Below are 23810 nucleotides of genomic sequence, written 5' to 3'. Positions count from 1 at the left end.
AAATATAAAAATCTTGATTGAAAATGTAAGCCGATTTTTTTTTTTTTGTTTTTTTTTTACATCAACAGTTGCATATTGTTATTTCACATGTTACAGCTTGGTTTAACGAAACTTACATTAAATGAGAACAAATAAATATCCATGCCCATGCGATTTCAAATTTTACTTACAAGTGAAATTTTAAAATTTGTTATAAGTACTAATACCACGTCAAATTCTTGACACTATTTTCTAAAGACTCATCTGTTGAATTAAATTTGAAGAATTGCATTTAAAAAAATTAAATTTTCTTATATAATAGGATCAATTTCTTATAATCTATCAAACATGGTTCTTATCTACATTTAAGATTAAGTCATAACAAACTCTATCAAGATTTAAGGAAGAGGGAGATCAAGAAAGAAGGATAATGTTCTATTTTCCAACCCACTCTTAAATACCAAGATTTGTGGAAGAAAGCATGCAAATTATATTTATGCTCTCAATTTATTTTTTCAATTTAATTACGATAGTAATGTAAACATGTGACTTTTAAAAGTATATTTACAAAACTAATTAATACCGAAAATTTAAAAATTATTATAACAAATTTAAAAAATAATTATTAATTTTAAATATTTTTATTAAAATTTGTTAAAGATTTTTTATTAAAATATGTTAAATATTTTTTTATTGAAATTTTATTTTAATTTATTCATTTTAATATTTTTTTTTCAAAATAAATCTAACTCATCTCATTACAATTTAAATTACTTTTAAAATCAAGGACAATTTGGTAATTTTATTTTTTTCATTAAACAATTTTTAATCTATCACATCAATCAAATCACTCACAACTGTTTACAAACTTTACTTTAGGGGTGAGCAACGGTCGAGTTGGACCGGATTCGGGTTCAAGAAGGCCGATCCGATCCAATCCGAATTTAAAATAAGAAATTCATATCCGTCCGTTTATGTCATGGGGTATTGCAGGTTTGGGTTTATCGGATACGGTTAAATGTGAATATGGATGCGGGTTATCCATAATGAAAAATTCGAAGAAGGAAGATGAGAAGATTCATAATATTAAAGCCATGGTTTCCTTCATCATCTCCACTGTCATGCTTTTACCATCACCAAGTCACTGCGCAGACCGCTAATGCACCACCATCCACGACACAGATCGGAGCAATCTGTCACCCACGACACAAATCGGAGCAGATCTGTCACCCACGATGCAGATCAGACACAGATCGGAGCAGATCTGTCACCTCCGATTGTGAAAGCATCGAAAACCTGGTGTTCTATGAACGCTTCTCACATTATCGAAAGGATCCAACTCCAAAACCACCTGTTAACAAGACTCATATTTCTAAAGTTCTTAAAGATGTTTTTCACTCTCCTCTCGTATGCCTATGAATCCTTAAATCTATCAAAACGAGACAAATAAGTAATATGCATGAAGGTTGCAGGTGCTGTTGATTCGAAAAAATGCAGAGAGAAAGAGAAATATGAGTGGGCTGGCAACGCAGTGAGACAAGAAAGAAGAGTGGGCAGCACAAAATTGGGGTTTCTGGAAACTTTTAATTGGACAAGTATTGATGTCGGGTCGGATCGGATATCCACGAAAAATTAATTTGATATTCTTACCTGACCATTTGAAACCACATTTTTCCGAATAAATTTAGTCATTCAATCCGAAATCAAAAATGGTTATCTGAATCCGTTATTTACTTTTCGGGTATTACAGATTTGGTCGGGTGGAGTAATTTTGCTCACCCCTACTTTACTTCTAAATTCACACACTTTCATATCTAAATTCCTTACACCGTGTTCTTTTGGGTGGGATGGATGTACTTTTCACAAGGAATTGAAAGCGATGATTAAGAAATGAGTAGCGTGTTCTTCTAGAGATAATACAAGGTGATGGGAGGAGATGATTATGAGATTCACTGAAAATTCAATCTCATTATCCATGGTGAAATTAGAGAGTGACATAGGTGGATTTACCAAATTAGCCTTTTATTATTTAATTTTTGCTGCATGTGGTTTAGTTGTTAAAATCAATACACATAGATTCAGTTCACTTTTTTAATTATATGTTAACTGTAATAATAATTTATTATGGTTATAATAAAAAATTATTACTTCTAAAATTACTATTAAAAAGAAAAAAAAAGTTTCCATGTAAATAAATTATTATCACCTTATATATTAAATTTATTTTCATACAAAATATATTGTATTATTCATTTTTCAATCATTCAATAAAATTTATAAAATAATTTTAAACTATTTATATATAATTTTATATTATGTATAACAATAAGGACATTTTGGTAATCTAACTTTTTTTCTATTAATTTTTTTTAATGTCATAGTCAATCAGTCACAAATTTCACTCTCTAATCCATTCTAAAATCACCTATGAATCTCTTAAAATAAATAACACAAACTTCACTTTCTAATCCTTTTTATCTTTTCCTCTCTTTCTCCCTCTAATCTTTCCTCTAAAAAGAACAAACACAACCTTAAAGTGAACAATACAAACTTCACCTTCTAATCCACTCAAATACATTATCTTTTTATCTCTCAAATTAATTTTCACAAGTGAACACACCCTTACACTTTATTTTTATTTATGTAATTTTAATAGTAGTAAAGTTAGAATCATCTCCTTTAAAATGTTAAACTCAATACATTATCCACAATATCTCAACATAATATTTTATCATGTATAAAATCAAAACATCACACATTGCTATTTGTTTATTACTAATAAATCAACAATACGAGAAATGTACGAGATTAATTGCGACGGAAAAACAAAGTAAAAGTCATATCTGGTCTGTTGACTCTACCTAAACACCAATCCTATAATGTGACATGTACTTTGGTGTTCTGTATAAACTTATTATACTATAATACTTCCATGAGTTGCAGGGTTGCAAGGAAAGAAGAAAAAACAAGATTGGCCATGCACCTAACATTGACAATTCAAACCCTATTATCACTCTTATGAACCAATTCTCATGTAGGCCAATCCAATTCATCCACTCATTTCTCTCTTTCTAACTCATTCATACATTGAACTGTGTGGGCCAAATCCATCTTGTATTATTGCTTTCGTTCATGTCTTAACATCCAAAACTAAACACTTTCATACAACAAAACAAGAGATGAATAAGTTAAGATGATGTGACAAAAAATAGAAAGAAAATCATTCATGAATAATTCAATGTTGTTAGACTAAATACAAGATGTTTTAACTACTAAACTTCATTATTATGTTCATGATTATTATGTTAGACCAACCCCGAAAATCCAATTCATCGAATCAGTTCCAAGTTCTTTATGCAATACACACGTTAAATTATGTGGACCAAATCCTTTTCTGTGTTCATAAATTCATCTTTCGTTTGCATGTAAGAACAACAACAGCATCATCGAACATAAGATGTCTTAAGTACTAAATATGGTTAAATTATGGATACCATCTATGTCTTAAGTACGAAATTTGACAACTATAGTTCTTTTCTGATTACATTTTTGCTCTCTTTCTTGTGAATCCAAAAACTGTTCTATAGTTCAAACATTTTTGTGTGGGGATTAAAGGTTTGTCTGATTGCTATTACACTGCAAAATATATAAGTACATGTTCTCTCAAAAACAGAAGCATTGAATAGGGGACCAAAATCTAAGCCCACCAATACCCTCTACTCTCATAATTCTCACCTTGTGTTTTACTTTTACAAAATCTTAACAAGCCTCTGAAAAGAGAAATTTCAGAGTCAGATTTATTGTCATATCAACAATCTTCTACTTAGAAAAAAAAGTTAACATGTACTTGCAAATCCAACAACCTTGGACATTTCAGACTTCTTTACATACACTGTATCTTGTTGCATATACCCTCTGAGAATAATCAATAATTTGTCCTCTAAAATTGGCTAAAGAAGAGAAAGTAATTCAGATTTGTGTGCTTTTTCTGTCACAACCTTATAAATTCTATTGATTGCTTCTGCAGTCCCACAAATCAACATCTGCTGCAAAATATTATCCAATACTTTTTCTCTTCTCTGTCTTTTTCGCAAGTGCCAAACATTTCATTCACTGCATTGTCTATGAAGTTTTCTTACCAGCTAGGATTATGCTATTTAAAATAATTTTGAACGCAATTATTATATTTTATACCAGAAAGGGAACTGCTATATATCGTATAATAGAGCCAAGAAAATTACGAAATGTTGGACATCCCATTATCCCATGTTTTTGTTATTTGCATTCATTATTATTCTGAAAACTAATGCTGTTGCCCTTTTTCTTTCTTAGAGAGATTCATTTACGAACAAGAAGTCCCAACATAAATCAAGACATGTAATGGAAAACTTGGGCATGGCCACTCAGCATGTCCAAGAATTTTATTTATGATCTTAGAACTCCTTCTTGTTGCTTAAGATTTAAAAATACTCTAATTTTTTTTATTCTTATAGGAAAAAATTAAAAAGACTCACCCACTTTTAATAAACTTTGGACTAGATAAGTAAAATTTATACTATATAAACATGTATAAATCTCATTTTACAAATAAATTTTGTAAGGTTGAATTATAAGTCTTCTCCTTCGATTTTTTATTCTCATTTTCCATCACACAAAGAGGAAGAGTTTATGTGGTTAACAGGACTCAGTAAACGGTGATTAGATAAATTTGGAAACAAATGTCAGAAATAAGAAACAAGATGAACAAAGCTTTAGTGTACAATTTACTTGAAGTTGAGTCACCCAACTTATTAGGTACCATGGCAACCTCAGAAGTGAAAACAAATGTAATGACGATATTAAAGTTGGGCTATTGCTTCCTGCACCATATCAAAATTCATCCACCACCCTATTATTTCCGATTTCCTTTTTTGGAACACATTAAAATATATCTTGAATTTTTTTTCCAGAAATATTACAAAAATATTTATTTTTTCGAAGTTTTCGATGGGATGCAGCCAGAAATTGGATAGTGTGCAGGAAACAATAGCCTGTAAGTTCGCTTTATATGGTTCCAAATGGGCTTTTCATATGGGTCATGAGTTCGATAAATTAATTTTGGGTTAGCCTTGTACTTGAGAAGAACAGCAACCAAAGGCTTTTACTTTCTGCATCCCACAATTCTTTTGCACACTCCTAAAATTTTAAAAATTATATTTTCTCTTTTGTAAAAGTATTTTTCGGAATACACATTTTGAAAACTTTTCTGAACAAGTTTCTGGAATTTTTGAAACAATATTTTCGAAAAATAATTTTTAAAACAAAATTTTCTGAAAGCAATTTTTGGAATAGAGTTTTTGAAATAGATAAAATGCATTTCCGAATTAGTTTTCCGGGATGAGATTTTCAAAACAATATTTTTGAATGCATATAATACCTTTCAAAATGAGTTTTTATGGAACACCTTTACATAAAATGTGTTTAAAAAAAAAAATCCAAACCAAATGAAATATATTGTAAAAAACAACCTTTTGGAACGAGATATTTTTTTCGTATTTTTTCTGTTATTCTTTCTCTGTGGTGTTTTTGTTCTCTTATTCTTAATCTACAGCAATGGTTTGCTGGTGACAGAAACAATGGGGGTGACAATAACAGTGACAGTAACTGGTGATGAAGAATATTTAAGTATTTTCCTCTTATATAAGGTTGCAATTAGTAATTATGGGGCTGCATGAAGCAATCAAAAGTTTGACAACTTGAAGTTAGTAATATCAAAGACTTTTCTATTTACACTCCTCCATTGCTAAGTTTACCCTCGCATTCCTTTTTAACCTTAATTTTACTCCTCTAATCATCTCAAATAAGTCTCATCGTTTTCTGGTTTTCGCCGTTCTTCATTTACTACACTCTTGTCCAAATGAAATCAATAATTTGGTAAAAAAATAGTTTATGTGGACAATCAAATTTAATAGAATTAAAATGAAACAAAATTAAGGTAAATTTTACGTAGATTTAAATGAAAGAAATATAGAAAATTGATAGGAAGGATTGAGAGAACAACTAAGGTGGAGAGTAAAGAATAGAGTTTAGGATTAACTATTTTTCCGAAAGAATTGCTTATTTGGTAATAAAATAAAATTAAATGACGGGTGTGTACATAGATATTTAGGGAAGTGTAAAAAGCAACCGAATGAATGGCAAGAAAGGCTTCAACATACTGAGAAGAGTTAGCAAGATTTGGTTGTGAGAAACAGGAGAAGTTTAACTTTGTGTAAATATTATTTCAAAAATGTATAAACAAAAAGTCACTAAACGTGTATTGATTTTATGAATAAAGTTTACTATTTTTTATAATCAGATTAAACCGAGATAAAATTTAGAATATCAATTAGTGATTGTAGACACTTAAAAATACAATAATGCATACATACATAAAATAAAAATTTATACAACACAATTTGTTTTAATAATAATAATAATATTGTTTTTTTCTGTTTCCATGTTATTGCTATTATTTATTATTATTATTTAATTATGTATAATTTATAAATAAAATATCTGCTGTTAATAATATATTATTTTTATAGTTTTGTATGTATTGTATGATATGTAAACTAGTTGTTATCGGATTTTGACAAGAAAACAAAATTGATTGCCATTTTTTTAAATGAAGCTAAAAACTCAAAATTGATTCTTGATCTGTTAAATTTTGATAATTTATAACTAAAAACTACTTCAAACGGGCTTAAACTTTTCACTTTACATTTTTTTTATATGTTATTAATCCTTTTATAATTTGAATAATTTAATCTGAATTTGTTCTAAATAAGCTATATTTACAGAAACTATCAAAAGACAAATATGGTCCGCGTGACTACAGCTCAATACACTGGCTTTTGAAAAAGACTAACTTGGACTGGCTCTTATTATTTCATGACAAAATTCATGGCATTCTAATAATAAATGCAAGGTCTTGTCTTTAATGTATTAAAGTACCGCATTGTTCTCGTGTATCTTTTCTAGTGGTTGGGTTTTTCCTTTTTTCAGACCAAATCAATCATACAATTTATTTGGACCACCCTCCCCTTTCTTTTCCTATCACACAAATTTAACAATTATAAATAAAAGTTACGGTTTTCTAAATCCCATAAAAATCTTAGTCCCACCCTAGTATAAAAGACGCAAATAATAATTAAAAAATAAATATTTTTTAAAATATTTTTTTTCATTGCTTAAAATTAGATTAGCCATAAATGATAAAAAAAATGTATAAAGAAAACTCTTACAAAGTTATTTACATATAAATAAACTAATTTAACTTGTGAATAAAAGTTAATTTCAAATCTTACATGCGTTTCTATATTCGGAGTGGCGAAAAAAGAGCGCAACATAAGCCTGAAACGTTAAATGGACCTTGTGAGCCCACTAGTGAGCCCACTATTATCCACATTGGGCAGGCCTTTCGATGATTGGAGGTCCATATAGACTCACTCATCTAATTCCTCACTTACATCCTTGGCCTCTCAAATTCCCAAGAGCCAATAAAAAAAAAAACCATGCCACCTTATGCTAAACCACATTAATTAATTCATGAAATTAAGAAACAGGGTGCAGGTGTCCCTTGAACTATTAATGGCAAAAATCATTTTCCTTATTAAATACACATGTCTCCTTAAATTTAATTTCAGCAAAACAAAAATAAAGAGAATTAAAATAAATAAATAAATAAAATTGGCGCGGTGGAGTGGAAAAGCAGAATGAGGATTGTGCAAGAACTTTAGGAGAAGCGTATCTATATATAAATATATTTTAAGGTGATATTTGACGCAGCATTGGTGGGATTTTCCTGCACCATCCGTGAAGGAGTTGAACACTCATGCTTTTCTAAACCAATACCTCAAACCCACTTGCTCTAAAAATATCACACACTTCTTACTACACTATCACTACACGACCATGGTGTTGTACGCGGCGGCGGCTCTGGGCCACGGTTTGAGACCCGCGGTGGTTGGGTTCGTGTGCCCGCTGGTCCTCAAATTCTTGATGGGTTTCCGATTCTTCCGCGACAACGCTCTTCACCAATCCAGGCTCTTCCTTTTCCAATTAGGTCACATCGCCTTCAGCACCGAACCCCAAATCTCCCACCTCGTGCGAATGGAACACGCTCTTCGCTTGATTTGGAGAACGCTCTCTCCTTCCCCTTCATCATCGCAGGCCCAGAACTCCCACCTCGTGCAGCAGAGCCTCCATGACCTTTCCATGCTTTCGCTTTGACCTTTCACGCTCTTTTAATCCATCATGTGTCTTCTTCCTATGAATTATATGAATTAGGGTAATTATGATTTCCCCATGTTACTAGCTTATGCTGTTATCTGATTAATCTTATTTGATACTATTTTGGTGTATGTATTATTAACCAAGGAATTCTCTCCGATCTCCCTTTCCCCATTTCGATGCTATCTATTCACGGATTTTATTTATCCTTGTTGACTATAGAATTGCAAATTTTTTTTGTTGGCTTAATTATTTGGAATAAACTATTATTAGTTTACCATATACATAATTATCACAAACTCATACCAACAACAACCAAATGGGTTTACCTATATAAATCACAATCTAACACTCTGAGTCACTAAAAAAAAATAATAAAGTAAAAAAACAAATGCGTCCTCCCGACGATAAATATGTTATTAAATGTGTTTGGGTAGCATTATAAATTAGATTAAAGGTACAGTTATATTAAATTATTATTTTTTATATGTAAATAGTTATTAACTGCTATGTGTGAGGTTCTCAAACTCAAAATGTAAATATATATTGTGTTGAAATTTAAATAGAATATATTAAATGATGGAAGAGTTGTTGCTCGAAATATCTAAAAATAAATGTCAGCGGAGAAAATAGAGTGGGTTTATATGTAGGGTTCCATTTTATTACTTTAAGGGGGAAAATAAAGCCTCCATAATGAGTAAAATGTAGAGAAAAGAAAATTCCTTTCTTACTTTATTGTTTTGTTGTGCAAGTGGACCGCTCAGAGTTGTAGTGGGGCATGATTTTTATTGCCATCGATTCTTTCGTAATTTGGTGTAAATTTAACTTTCAGGCTATCTTTAATTTTTGACAGAACCCACTAACATTGATAATATCTGTATAATATCGTACGTAAGAGATAAGAGATGTGTTGTTAATATTTATGACAATAAATAAATAGTGATATGATTCTAAAGATAAATATTCCGTTGAGAAAAGTCTGAAAGAGACAATACTACCGGTAAAGATAAAGAATATAAGGGTCGCAAAAAATATAGTAGGAAACAAAATTGGGTAAATAATGTTTGAATATTCGCGTAGGTTAGTTAAGTGTACATCCAATTCGAATAAATAGTTAGAAAGTTTCTGGATAAAACAAGAAAATAATGGGATTATAATACTCGGAGGATTTGTTCACAGAAGGGAATAAAAGTCAAGTGAACCCTTTAACACAATTTTATTTGAATTATATATTTGTGTTTGAAAAGAATGTGAATTTTCCTCTTTCTCTAAAAAGTTTTTAGTCATTGGTGTTCAAGTGACGGTTGTGTGGAATACGAAAGAACTTCGGATGTAATTTGAATCATCAGTACTGTTACTTAAATTGACTCGTTCAAATTTTGATGCTATAATTGTAAGTGTTTCATTCTTGTGGACATTGTTGTTTTTAAATTTATGAACGGTATTCCATTATCTATCTGTAGAATTATCAATTATAAAATCTTCTTATCACATTTGGCGGAATTCTACTTGTGTGTATTAGGAAGCAATTAGAATAGATCATTACCTCTGTTTCAATACATAATAATTATTTTATTTAAAGTTTAGAAATTTAAGAATATATTATTTTGTAATTAATCAAAACTGAGAATAAAATTATTATTGTTTCGAAAAAAAAAAGTTGAGTGTCTTTTATTAAAGACTAATATGAAGAAACTTTTTGACCTAAAGGGAAGATAAAATCCTAAGACTAAAAATAATTTTCTCTCTTTAAATAAGTGAATGTTTTATTTATAGGAAAAACAAATTTTATACAAAATATTCACTCTCCTCCAAAATTAAGAATCTTTCCGTTACAAAAGGTCAAGTAATCCTAACCTAATCTTCCGTAAGAAACTCAATTTGAATCCTCTTTCAAGTTTTCTCCCATGACCAAATCTACCTCTAAAGGTTAACTCAACTTTCCTAGATAAGATGGACATATTCGTACATTATGGGCCAGACCCAAGTCTTGTCCATGTTGTCTTTCAATGTCACCTTAGTCCTTCTTATAATTCAACGCATAACCTCTCTGGTAGGTTGGTAATGGAAGTGCCTTGCAGCTAGATCAGACCTTGTCTCATGGCTTGGCTAAAGATCGCCCTCTGGTTAGTTTGCTCATAATTCCTAACTGGGACCTTGTTAAGGTGCACACAAGTGTCTGGGAAACAATCTAAGCACAACTTGCAATGACCAAATCCACTTAGACGGTACTAACAACTCACGATTATTTCCCAACACGCTTGGTGGGGAACCGTTGAAGGCAGATTAACAATAGTGTTTGTCCAATAGATGATGTGCTTATGAAATTCACACTAGCTTTATGGTCTATCATCTTTTCACACTAGCTCAACCCAAATCCTAGAACAATACATTGACCCATGTCATATCTTCAATCAACCTTGATACTTTATGATAAGTCTTCATCAGGTCGTGCTCCAAAGTAACTATGTTGAGGTCGACTCTTCCTTTTTGCTCTGTCCAAATGTTGACTTGACTCCTTATTCCGTCCAAATCCTAGCAAGTCACCTTGATCCATAACATATCTTTAATGAAACTTGTTGTTTACTGACAGAACTTTATCGGGTCGAAATTGAACTGATTATGTTGAAGTCGGTCATTTCCTAAACTGTATACATCGAAGAGTATGTAAAGTTTGTATGAGTTTTAGGTAAATTTATTTGTTAAGATACACTTTTAGAATTGTTAAAGTCACAAGAATAATATAAAAAAATATTTTCTTGAGGACAAAAAATTTATTTGTTAAGGATAATTAATCCTTGAAAATTATAATAAATAGAAAAATAAATAAATGAAGTTAACTGTTTTAAGTAAAAAGATAACGGCTCAATAATTATTTAATTTAAAAAATACTTTTAAATATCGTTAGACACACACTATTCTTAATTAACGTTAATACTTAATTATTAATAGTAAACAAATTTTCTCTCCAGACTTGAATTAAAGCTTTATTAATATAACTAATTTTTATCGTTTTAATCTTCTAATTTTATGTGTTATGTTAAATTTAATTAATTATTTATAGTAAAAAAATTACGGACGATGAAATCAGAACACTTATTTATCTTATAATTATTTTTTATGATTATATTTCTTATAAATTTAATAATATTTTATTTTAATAATTATGATAATTTTTTTTTAGTTTATATATCATTAATGAAGAAAATTTTTACATAATTTTTATAATTTTATTTTTAAATAATTATTTTTCTAAATTAAAATAAATATTTTATTATTTAAGTTTTTTTAATACATTATTTATTTGAAGTTAATTATTTTTATTTGAAGTTAATTATTTTTAAATTAAATAATTATATTATGATTTTATCTTTTTACGTGATTATTTAGGCCTGTTGAATAAGCCCACGTAAGTTAAAGAAAACCCATATATAAACTTTTATATAGCCCTTCGCATTCTCTACTTGTTTCCGCGAAACCATTCCCAGGCAAAAGAAGTCGGTGACATCATATTTCAATCCCTAGAACTTGAAATCCGATGACTACCGCCGCTCGACCTACATGGGCACCTGCAAAAGGTGGCAACGAACAAGGTGGTACTCGAATCTTTGGTCCCTCACAGAAGTACTCTTCTAGGGACATCGCATCGCACACCACTCTCAAGCCCAGGTATGCTTCTATTTTATCCTAATCTTCTTTAGTTTTTCCCCAATTTTCTTTTTCGTATTTTTATTCCACATCAAATTGAACAAAATTAATCTTTTCAACAAATTCATATTCTTAAATTTGGAGAAAAACAAAATTGAAGGTTCAACTTGTAGTGAGATGTAGTTTAGGTTTTCTGAAATTATGTCTAAGGAGTTACAATTAGAAATCGGGTAAATCACAAAGAAAACCAATAGTGGCAGTTTAATCATTGTGAGGAAGGAGAGATCGCAGTGGGGGAGGAACAAAGGAGAAATCGCAGTGGGGAAGGACGAAGGGAGAAATCGGACAAAGGTAAATCGCAGTGGGAAGGAACAAGGGTTAATCGCAGAGGAAGAATAGCGAAGAAGGAGATTTGGCGAGGGGTGTGGTTAACGGAAAAAGAAGGAGATGCGAAGAGGAGAGACGCCGTGAAATGTGATAACGGAGAGCTTTATTGCAAGACTTCTCCTTTTTTTTCCCATCTTCACAAGCCAAATGTCAGAGAGAAGAGTTGTTTAACAACCTGTGGCTGAACTCGCCAACACGGTCCTAAACTCGCAAGTTCGGCTGAGTTCATTAGAAAACAATTCTATTACCAAGTTAACTCAGAAAGGGTAGTTAGCTTGTAAACCAATGCGATTTTATGAGTTAAATGGCGAGTTTGATAACTGTTCTGGCTTGGAGTAACCCTCCCATTCGTTTGCCTTAATAATAACCATGCATGTAGTGGTGCTTAAATTTAATATTATGTCTTGTTCCTGATGTAGGTTGAAATGTTCATTTTTCTTTTTCTCACTTTTCTCTTCTTAAACGATTAAAATGCTAAATTGCTCTATACTTGGGACTGATGTTGCACATTATCTTGTTGGAAACATGCTGTTTTACATGTACAAATGTTGTAGTTTTCCTCCCTAATAATTGTAATTCTACCTTTCCAGGAAAGAGGGGCAGGACACACAAGATGAGTTAAAGAGAAGGAACCTGCGTGACGAACTGGAAGATCGTGAACGGAGGCATTTTTCATCAAAAAATAAATCTTACGGTAGGGAAATCAGTGTGCAATGTTTCTATACATTTGTATTTGCTGCATTTGAATTGCATCAATTCTGTCAGATGCGATTTTTTTATTTTATCGCTAGTTGTAACTGTTCGATTCTATTCTATTCTCTGACAGATGACAGGGATCATGGAAAGGGTAGTCATCTGTTTTTGGAAGGTATTCTATTTACGAATTAGTTTACGTTTACTAAAATACTTTGCACGTAGCCTTCTATCTAAAAATGGAGGAGAAAAAAATGAGAAGGGAATAAACCATACTTGTATTTTGTATCAAGTATTGTAGATTGATTGGTCTTTTTATCTTGACAGGATCAAGAAGAGAAATTGAAGACCACATTGTTGCTCGTAGCGTTGATGCAGATGATTCTGATGTTGAAGTTAAAAGTGATGACGAGAGGTCTGTAATTTAGCATGAACCTTTTGTTTAGAAGTATCAAATGTTCATTTAATGTGTAGTTTGTATATACACGCAATTCATTTTTCTCAACATTGAAGAATATAAAAATGCCAGTGCAGAAATATTTATAACAATAGAAAGATTTTTATAGTGTTTCATCCATGGGAATAAAATTAAGTTATAATGTGCCCATGAATTAATTAATTAGGTTTTACAAAACAAATAAAGTTCATTAATTTATGTAGGTAGCTTAAACTAGATAGACCGTTCATGTGCTTGCATTAGCAGATGTGCATCGACAAGCATGCTATTGTTTTTCCGCAATTCCGCACTTTGGCATGTAATGTGATGACATGAGATAGCATGCAGCCCAGCCTTTTCGCATTTTAAGTCACGTCTGATAAGCCATTAGATATAATTTGGTTTTGATAACGCTGTTTTTTCTGACTCTTTTTAATGACTTCCATTTCATTATTAATGATCTTTTTCCATCTGACATTTGTGTGTTAGATTAGTTTTTCCAGGAAGTGTAGGGGTAGGGTAATTGGTTTTCTAAAAAGATGTGTGAGATATTTGGAGGGAAACAAGTGATTTAACTTTGTAGCTGTTTTCCCCTGTCTCTTGGTGCATTTGGAATTATCTTTTTGACATTTTATTGGTATTTGAAGTTAAATTTTTTATATTAAAATTCGTAATCAGACAAATGTCTACGCTTATTAATTATTAATAATGGTAGTGTGTTCTAATCTTTCCTTAACATTCTCAGTGATGATGATGACGACGATGAGGATGACACCGAGGCATTGCTAGCTGAGCTTGAACAGATAAAGAAGGAAAGAGCAGAGGAAAAGCAACGCAAGGTCTTATATCTTCCTTTACTCTTCCTAGCTTTGTTCATGTCGTGTCAGCGAAGCTTTCCATATGGGGGAATCTAGAACTGCTTTGTTCACTGTCTTATCTTTCAAGTATAGTTGTTACTTCACTTTGTTTGAAAGGAGGGTGAGTGGATTACGACATCTCTCATATGGAAAGCTAGTTAGACCTTCATGAAAAACAGTTAGTTGTGAGGCCTGAATAGGTTGTTGAGCTTATAACATCTCTCATTTTAACAACTTATACATTGGTTGCTAAGTGGTTCCATGACGTTAAATTAGTAGCTGTGAATTGGCCTTGTGTACAAAAATAAAAAATGCAAATGTCTCTGCAGGAACGACAGCAACAGGAGGAAGAGCTTAAAGTGAAGGAGGCAGAGCTTCTGCGTGGAAACCCCCTGCTCAATAATCCAACTTCTTTCAATGTGAAAAGAAGGTTCAAACACTACCTGCTAAAACAAACAAAAAAAATGTATGTGGTGTTTTTTTGGTTCCTTCATCTAACTATTTGGTTGTGGTTTTTTGCGTAGGTGGGATGATGATGTGGTGTTTAAGAACCAAGCCCGTGGCGAAACCAAAATAGCTAAGCGATTCATCAATGATACCATCAGGAATGATTTTCATAGGAAATTTCTGCAAAAATACATGAAGTAAAAGTCCTTGTGCGAGAAGTGAGAGCAGAACTTGTTGATTTGCAGATTGTATCTAAATGTATGATTCAACTGTGATGGATATATTGTTTGTTATCTTAAACGGATTTCAACATGGTACTCGTAGTTGCTGTAACTTCCGTGTTCGTTAATGCCAGCTGGGGTTTAAGAGTCACAAAATATACAAATATTATCTAGTGAGGATCTCTTTCTCTCACCCTTGTTGTGTAATTCTATTCACTCCTTAGATACAATTTACCTCCTGCATATCTCTGTCTTTGGCATTGCAAACTCAATATTTTAAGATTTTCCAATTCGGAAACTTATTTGTTCAACGCATATTCACTCACGCAGCAAATTTTATTACCCGTTCAAACAATTAATTTCACTAGCTAAATGGAAAATTTCGTAAAGCCTATTATTTCTTAGTGCTGTGGATTTATTACAATTTATTATTTATTATTTCAATTCACTTCTCGATGATTTATTTGGTGCTTAAATTAAAATGGGTATCACAAATTATGATATGTCCATGTTACTTGCGCTTTATTTAGTATAAAGCTAACAAATCAATATTTTAAAAAATTACCACAAAAGTCATGCATACCTAATAAATGTTTCTGAAGGCTACAACACTATTAGCAACACAAAACAGCAATTATAAATTGTTATAAATATATTCATAATATATTCACTTAACTCTACATATTTCCTGTAGTATTGTAACAAAATTTACGAATTGGTTTAATTATAACTAACCCTTTATTTTACATCTGGAATAAGAGTCCACATGTGTTATTTTTGTCTATTGGTGTATTAAGGGTCAAATATTTATTCACGTACTAGTGAGAAAGATATAGATGTGTCATCCATGTTTATTTTTCTTTAACAAAAAAAATCAACGTTTTTTTAACTTTAAAGACTAATGCACTATATGAATAATAATAACACAAATATACAAAAAAATTATAATTTATGAAAATTAGAGAAACAATATAGCACACGTTTAGAATCTCATATATATATATATATATATATATATATATATATATATATATATATATATATATATATATATATATATATAATACAATGAAAAGAGGAGATACTCTTTCAATTATATAGAATGCAAAAGGAACCAGTATCACAATTTTTTCTTCACGTGCATGAATCAACGGTATGATAATATGGACAATTAATGTCAAGTTAGGTGGAAAGTCTAATCTTTAACTAACGAAGACTAATCCAGGAAAACTGAAACAAGAAAAAAAATATATAACGAGGACTAATCCAGGGAAATCGAAACAAGAAAAAATATATATAGTGCATCTACCTAAATGCATGATTGCAAAAGCTATTATAAACAGGGGTGAGGTAAATGAAAGGGCAGAGGAGAAGAGAGACGGTAAGAATAAAAAAAAAAAAAGAAATTTACAGAGTCTGTGCCAGTTTGATAAAAGAAATAGGAGAAAAATAAAATACAAAGATAATCTTTAAATTTTTATTTTTATTATCTTTTGCCTCTTCATAATTTTTTTTATATTTATTTTAAAAGAGGTGTTTTTAACCTTATTCTAATGTATATTTAGTTCTCGTTCTTGTTTGTTTATTTATATTCATCTCCAATTGTACTCTTATTTATTTATATTTACTTTCAGAAACGTATTGGTCCTATTATTTATTTATATTTGTTTTCAGTTATGCAGTGGTCCTATTTATTTATTTATACAATTATATAGTTTAATATCAAATTTTTTGATAAATAAAAATTTGATTATTGTAGTTAGAGGTATCACCTTGGAGATTTAATTGAGTGGATATTACTCAAGTCGAGATGTTCTTGAGTTACTTTGTTAGCCATGATGAGACTCATTTATCCTGATTAGTCACTACAAAATTAATCAAAATCTTTATAAAATATGATAAGAATCTAGTTTCATGAATTTTAAAGAGTTTTTTTTTTATATTTTATTTTATTAAGATGTGATATATTTTTATTTGATATTTGTCTCATTTCCCTATTTTATGGTTGTGTATAAAAAAATCTTATAATCTCATCGTAGATAGTTGCCCTAACATGCCTGACTCATTCTTTACTACTATCATAGCAGTCTTTCCAGGAAACGCATGACAAAAAAATGCATTAGATTGTTTATACCATCACTTTCCTAAATGTTCCAAATACATTCATTATCCTAGAAGAACAATTTGTAGTCACTTTCTATTTATCCCCAATAATCTAAGTAAACCTTATCCATAACATTTTTTCTCCACATGCTTGAAGGCCAGTATATGAGGAGGAAAATGTAAATAAATAATACTCTTTCCTCTTTTAATGTAGAAAATATAATATTTATCAAATGATGTAAATATGAAATACATATAAAAATGTAAAATATATAAATATATGTATATCTGAATATTTTAAATATGTTATATTTTATTGTAGAATTATGTGTTAAAATTTTATGAATATAATAAAAAATAGTAACAAAAACAATTTGGTCGTCACAAAATACAATATTATGTTGTTCGTAGATATAAATATAAAATTCAAAGAAAATATATTATATATGTACAAATATTATTGTTCTGTGATTATGATTATTTTACAAATTTAGAATTCAAATAAAAAAATTAAAATTTTACTATGAATTTGCTGAAACATATCAACAGAAAATATTCAAAAATATTATTAAAAATATAAGTCATATCGAAAAATGTTATAAATATGATATTTTAACATTTAAATTTATAAAGTAATTATTACATACCCACTCCATATCCATTAATTACATGTATTTTTATGGTTGAACTGAGACATGCATAGAGTGTAATATCTGTTATAAACAGGCATAGAGCCGTTGTAATTCAATATTTCAATGTGATATAATTGAATTCCTTTCAGGGTCACTATAAAAAGAGTTTAATAAGTTAAGACATACAACAATCTTGGATCCTTGTATTAAAAAAAAAAAAAAAGCCAGACAAAGACATCAAAGTTTAAAATCTCTAATTACATTAATTTTATTGGGTGAAAGTGTTTATGTCGGTCTTTTTTTAATTTCTGTGCAGGGCTAAGTTCTACAGTGAACATAGTGAATGTGAAGTCTCCTTCTTCCACTAAACAAAATAAAAATTTATCAAAAAAAATAAGGGTTAAATATGTGTTTTCCTTTAATTTTTAGTGAATTTTGTTATTAGTCTATTTTAAAACTTTAGACTAATTTAGTCATTTATTTTTTTAAAATACGTAGATTTAGTCTTTTTAATTAAATTTATTAAGTTTATTTGACATTTCAAGCATGTTTCATAATAATATTTGATTTAACATTAAAGCAAAAATGTGTCAAACAATATAAATAACTTAAATGCAATCCTGAAATGCGTACAAAACATCAAATAAATCTAACAAGATTTGATTAAAATGACTAAATCTACATATTTCGAAAGATGAATGATTACATTAGTCCAAAGTTTCGAAATAGACTAATTTCAAAATTCACTGAAAATTAAGTGACCACAAACATATTTAACCCAAAAGATAATGATATTTGATTAAAATGACTAAATCTACATATTTTAATCTATTTTAACTTATCACTCTAGTTATCTTTTAATCATCTATTTTGATATAATCTGATAATTTAAAAATGATCATAGTGATAAATTAAAAGTGAATCAGCAAAAATAATTCAAAATATCATTATTCTTTATCAAAACCTTACTTCCACGTAATATTGTTTTACAAAATTGCCTAGCTATACAATATTTAGTTACACTATAAAAATCTTATTTTGCATTTAAGTATACTAGTAGTGTATTCATAATTAGACACGTAAATTTGGTCCTACCAATTCCACTATTGGTCTATCCATTCTTTCTTTTTCAATCTTACCTGCTTCCTTCTCGTTCAGAAAGTCAACTAAAAAAAATCTATACAAAACAAGCTTATACTATCAAAATATATAAAAAAACTTGTATGAGCAATAACCAACTCATGTGTATTTTTTAAAATAGAAGATTTTCTTTGAAAAAAATAATTCTTAACAAAATCTTTTATAAAAATGCAAAACACTTGCTCAATTTAAACTCAAACTCCTATTAATATGGTCATTGGATCGAGTCTAACTAAGTTAGGTCAAATTGAATTCTTTCTTTTTAAGTTAGTTCATTTTTTTAAATTAGTTGTTCATTTTTTTAAATAGAATAATTTGTCTTTTTTTGTTAAATCAACATTAACAATATTCGATGGTGTGTTAGTGTATTAATTTTTTTTTTCTTTTTATTATTTTTTAAGGTTTTGTCACTCTTTTCTTACTTGGTTTCCAACTCCTTTATCCTTCTAGTGGATCTTGATCGATATTTTTGGAAAAGTCAAAATAATATACTTAAAATTTATATATTTAATTATTGTTACTAATACAATAAAATAAATTTATATATTTAATTATTGTCACTAATACAATAAAAAGGAATACATAATTTAGTATAATGATAATTATAAAAGAAATCACTATTTAAAATATTGTCCTTCATATTTTGAGATTCTTAAACTCATCAATAATCATAACTAAAATGGTCTGTTATTTCTTTGTCTATGTAAATAACCATATTGTCAGCAAAAACATTAAGAGAACAATTGAATCTATTTTCATTCTCATCTTCACGATTACCTTATCTTTTATCACTTTTAAAAGAAATTATTTTATATTTTTATTCTTCATCAATATTCTTATTTAAAAACAAAAGTTTAAAACTACAAAATAATTTATCATAATCTAATAAAATATTGGGAGATGTAAATATTAAACAAAAATCTATAGTAATCAAACCATAATTAAAAGTTGGTTATGAAAAAACACATAGTACAATGTTTTTTTCTTCTATATTCATACAAAATGAATATACAAAATTTTACGAGATAAAAAATAATATGAATTATTAAACTAATGTTTCACCATCAAGTGACACAAGAGGGAGTAATCTCTTTTTTAATTTTTCAAGAGTGGAGAGAGCATATGAGAAATGAGAGAAAAAATAATGAATATTTTTCTCTTCAGAAAAAAAAAATAGCCAAGAGTGGGACGAGAAAAATATGTGAAAAACTAAAAAACAATGAAACACAAAATACAAAATATTTTAATAAATTTTTTTATTCTTGTATTTAATTTTGAATTTTTTTTATTTTTTTAACACTAAATGTTGTGTTTTAGAAAGAAAAAATATATTTAATTTATTTCTCATCAATTTTAAATATATTATATATAATTTAAAAAATTTAAAATTTGTTGATTACATATAATTTTAAAACATTCAAAAAAATTTACCACTATGTATAATTTAAAAAATTTAAAATCTTTGGCTACATAAGATTTAAAAAAATTTCAAAATTTTTGGGGAGAACATGACCCTCCCAGCCCTTCTTAACATCCTAAGATATGTTTCCACAATCCTTGTACCTTCACATAAAAATATCCAGAAAAAGAGAAAAAATAATATATTGACATGTGACCATTTCTAAGTAATATATTGACACTAAATTAACTTTATTTAAAAAATAAATAAAAATTAACGAGTGAAATTTTTTTATAAGAAACAAATAAATTACATGAGATGAAATTACTATTATTATTTTTTTTCTCTAAGATAAGGATATTGCAAATGTTTTAGAAAAATGTCATCAGTGCATACGTTATAAGTTACGTTTGGAATAAGAAACAACTTGGGAGATAACACTATACTTGGAATCGTTGATAAAGTTACTCAAATTGTTTGCTCAATTTTTTTCCCATGATGCTATTGTGGGGCTACTATAAATGCAAGTGTTTGATATTTCTTTTAAATTTATAAATGGTATTCCATTATCCATCATGAGAGATTAAGTGACAAGTAATTAAATATAATAATTATTCTATTTAAAGTTCAAAAGTTTAATTTGACATTATTTTTTTGTGATTAACAATTTTGAATAAGTGATTGCATAATAATTTCTTATTAAAGATGGTGCAAAAATAAGGAAATTCAAATCTACTATAAATATATAAGAAGAGAAGATCTTAGGAAAGTTATCTTCTTACACATTTTCTTTTCTTTTACAAATATTTTAATTGTTAATTTTTTAGTCATTTGATATTTGTAAGTTTTATTTTTATGTTTTTTCGGTCACATATATCTGAAGATGTAATTCACGTTTTTATGTATGATTTATATTTAAAGTATCAATTTTTTTTTTCTATAATTACTTGATCATTTAATATAATTTATAATAATTTGATTATTTAATATATTTTAATTTTATTTCATGAAATAATACTATTTAAATAAATTATTCCTTTTTTCTATACTATTATTTTCTTTTATGATATTTTATTACTTAGTTATTTAATAAAATTAAAATGAAAAAAAAGTTAATTTTATTTTATAAAAGACTAATTTTTAAAATTAGTAATAATAATATTATCTTAAAAAAATTATCAACAATAAAATATATCTATTATAAATATAAAAAAGAGATATTAGGAAAGTTACCATGTTACCAATATTTAGGGATGGCAAAAATACCCGTGCCCGCAGATATCCGCGGATAAAATCCGCGACGGATAGTTACTACCCGCGGGTATTTATTACCCGCGGGTAGCGGGTAACGGGTATTTTAATACCCGGTTATAAACGGGTCGGGTACGGGTATCATACTATCCGTACCCGCGGGTATCCGTTACCCGCAAAAAATAAAAATTAATATTTAATTTATATTTTATTAAGTTAAATTTAATTAAAATTAGAAGTAACAGTATATTTTATTATGTCAAATTTAATTATAATTATAATTATAATTTAACTTAATTTAATTTATATTTTTATAATTTTATATTAAAAAATTTATAAAATTCATATTTTTTTAAATATTTGCGGGTATCGGGTATCCACGGGTACCCGCGGGTTTTAAAAATATCCGCGGATATTTTTTAAGCAGATACCCGACGGGTAAACGGGCGAATTTTTTTTAGCGGGTCGGGTACGGATATCATACTATCCGTGCCCGACCCGACCCGTTGCCATCCCTACCAATATTTATGTGTTTGACAAATATTCCAATTGTTAATTTTGTAGTCATTTCATATATATTTTTTCTGTCGCATGTTTCTAAGAATGTAATTTACTATTATTTAAAAATAGTGATAATAATTTTAACATAACAAAATTATCAACAATAAAACATATAACATGTATACTATAAATATAATATAGTTATTTCATTATTGAATATTCTTCATATTTTAATATGTAAAATAAATTGATATTATCCAATAAATAATTACACTAACCATATGTACATAGAATGAATTTCGTATTACTAGTTCATTTCAAAGCCTGGAGTTGCCATCCTTCTTCTTGACCAACAACACCGGTGCTCCCCAGGGTGACACACTTGGTCTGATAAACTGTTTCTCAAGCAACTCTTCAATCTGTTGTTTTAACTTTACCAATTTAGCAGGAGCCATCCTGTAAGGTGCCATTGATACTGGTTCTGCTCCAGGCACCAAATCAATGGAGAACTCTACCTCCCTAAAAGGGGGTAAGCTAGGCACATCCTCAGGGAAAACATCTAAAAACTCCCTCACAATTGACGTCTCAAGATGTCCATCCCCATTCTCAACGAATAGTTGGGTCAAAATCAGAAAACACTGAGATCCCTCCTTGAGGGCTTGATCAACCTGCTGTGAGGACATCAGTACCTCTTTCTCCTCTGAGCTAGGGAATAACACTTTCTTCTCATTGCAATCAATGAGAATGCGATTAGCAGATAGCCAATCCATTCCCAAGATTACATCCAGCCCTTCCAGAGGTAAACAGATAAGGTTTACCCTGTACTTGCGTCCCTCAACCTCGATCAAACGCCTAGCACACAAAGTTGAGGTCCTGACCATCCCAAAAGCAGGCGTGGACACTACTAGGTCATACTGAAGTTCCCTCCCCGGAAGACTCAACTCTTCCTCTACTGACTCTGACACAAATGAATGTGTCGCTCCCGAATCATATAAAACACGCAAACCCCTACCAGCAATCACACAAGATCTGATGATGAGGTTACCTGATCTGACTGCCTCCGTACCCGTCATGGCGTACACTCGACCAACTGCTTGAGGCCTTGTGCCTCCCTTTGCCTGCTGTGACTGAGACTATGCCGGAGGCCTAGAAACTGCACTCCTACTGGTGGGGCACTCTCGGATAAAGTGACCCTCCTGACCACACCTGTGACAAGTCCTCTTGCCCACTAGTTGAGGGCAAGCATTCTTCATGTGGGGCCCTCCACAATGATAACACTGTGGCCTGGAAGACTGAGACTATTGTGGCTGATGCGGAAATCTCCTAGGCTCCTGGGGGTGAGGCCTGGAGTATGGCCTCCTCCTATCATCCCGTCTGCTCACGGACCTAGATGGTCCTCCCACCTTCTGCTGGGATCGTTGTTGAGCCTCAACTTCAGCTTTCAGCTTCTCCATTACCCTTGTCTTCTCCACTAAAGCAGGGAATTCCTAAATAGAGAGAGGGGCTACCATGAGTTTGAGGTCACCCCTCAACCCATTCTCAAATTTCCTACACTGCCAATCTTCTGCCATCCTCAAGGTATGAAATCTTCCCAAGTGCTTAAATTTTTCTGCATATTCAGACGCTGACATCTCCCCTTGCATCAGCTGCAAGAACTTGACCTCCTTGGCGTACCTCACACTGTCTGGGAAGTACTCAGCATAAAACTTTTTCTTAAACAGCTCCCAGGTGACAGTCTCCCTACTGTCCTCTAGCATCATCTTCATACTCGACCACCAGTGGACAGCCTCTCCAGCAAGCAGATACTCTGAATATGCCAGTCTATTCTCTGTAGGACACCTCTTGGCGTCGTAAATCCGCTCC

At 30.2% G+C, this 23810-nt stretch overlaps 3 protein-coding genes across 3 annotated transcripts; 2 read left to right on the top strand and 1 right to left on the bottom strand.

Annotated features, from left to right (window-relative positions):
• The first annotated feature begins 7766 nt into the window (after positions 1–7766).
• On the top strand, positions 7767–8438 carry LOC114177041. Its single transcript, XM_028062269.1, has one exon. It carries the CDS (start codon positions 7915–7917, stop codon positions 8230–8232), a length of 318 nt encoding a protein of 105 aa, XP_027918070.1. The 5' UTR covers positions 7767–7914; the 3' UTR covers positions 8233–8438.
• Positions 8439–11662: 3224 nt separating this feature from the next.
• Positions 11663–15164, top strand: LOC114175949 (protein CWC15 homolog). Its single transcript, XM_028060807.1, has 7 exons — positions 11663–11901; positions 12858–12961; positions 13094–13135; positions 13288–13375; positions 14142–14235; positions 14583–14683; positions 14778–15164. Exons 1-7 carry the CDS (start codon positions 11771–11773, stop codon positions 14899–14901), a joined length of 684 nt encoding a protein of 227 aa, XP_027916608.1. The 5' UTR covers positions 11663–11770; the 3' UTR covers positions 14902–15164.
• A 7100-nt stretch (positions 15165–22264) lies between these two features.
• Positions 22265–23020, bottom strand: LOC114175508. Its single transcript, XM_028060265.1, has one exon. The coding sequence runs from the start codon at positions 23018–23020 to the stop codon at positions 22265–22267; it is 756 nt and encodes a 251-aa protein (XP_027916066.1).
• Between the last annotated feature and the right edge of the window lie 790 nt (positions 23021–23810).

This window comes from Vigna unguiculata, chromosome 3, assembly GCF_004118075.2.
Source record: "Vigna unguiculata cultivar IT97K-499-35 chromosome 3, ASM411807v1, whole genome shotgun sequence".
Taxonomy (NCBI): domain Eukaryota; kingdom Viridiplantae; phylum Streptophyta; class Magnoliopsida; order Fabales; family Fabaceae; genus Vigna; species Vigna unguiculata.
Note: the sequence above shows the minus strand (reverse complement) of the source record. Positions and strands in the feature narration are given on the sequence as shown.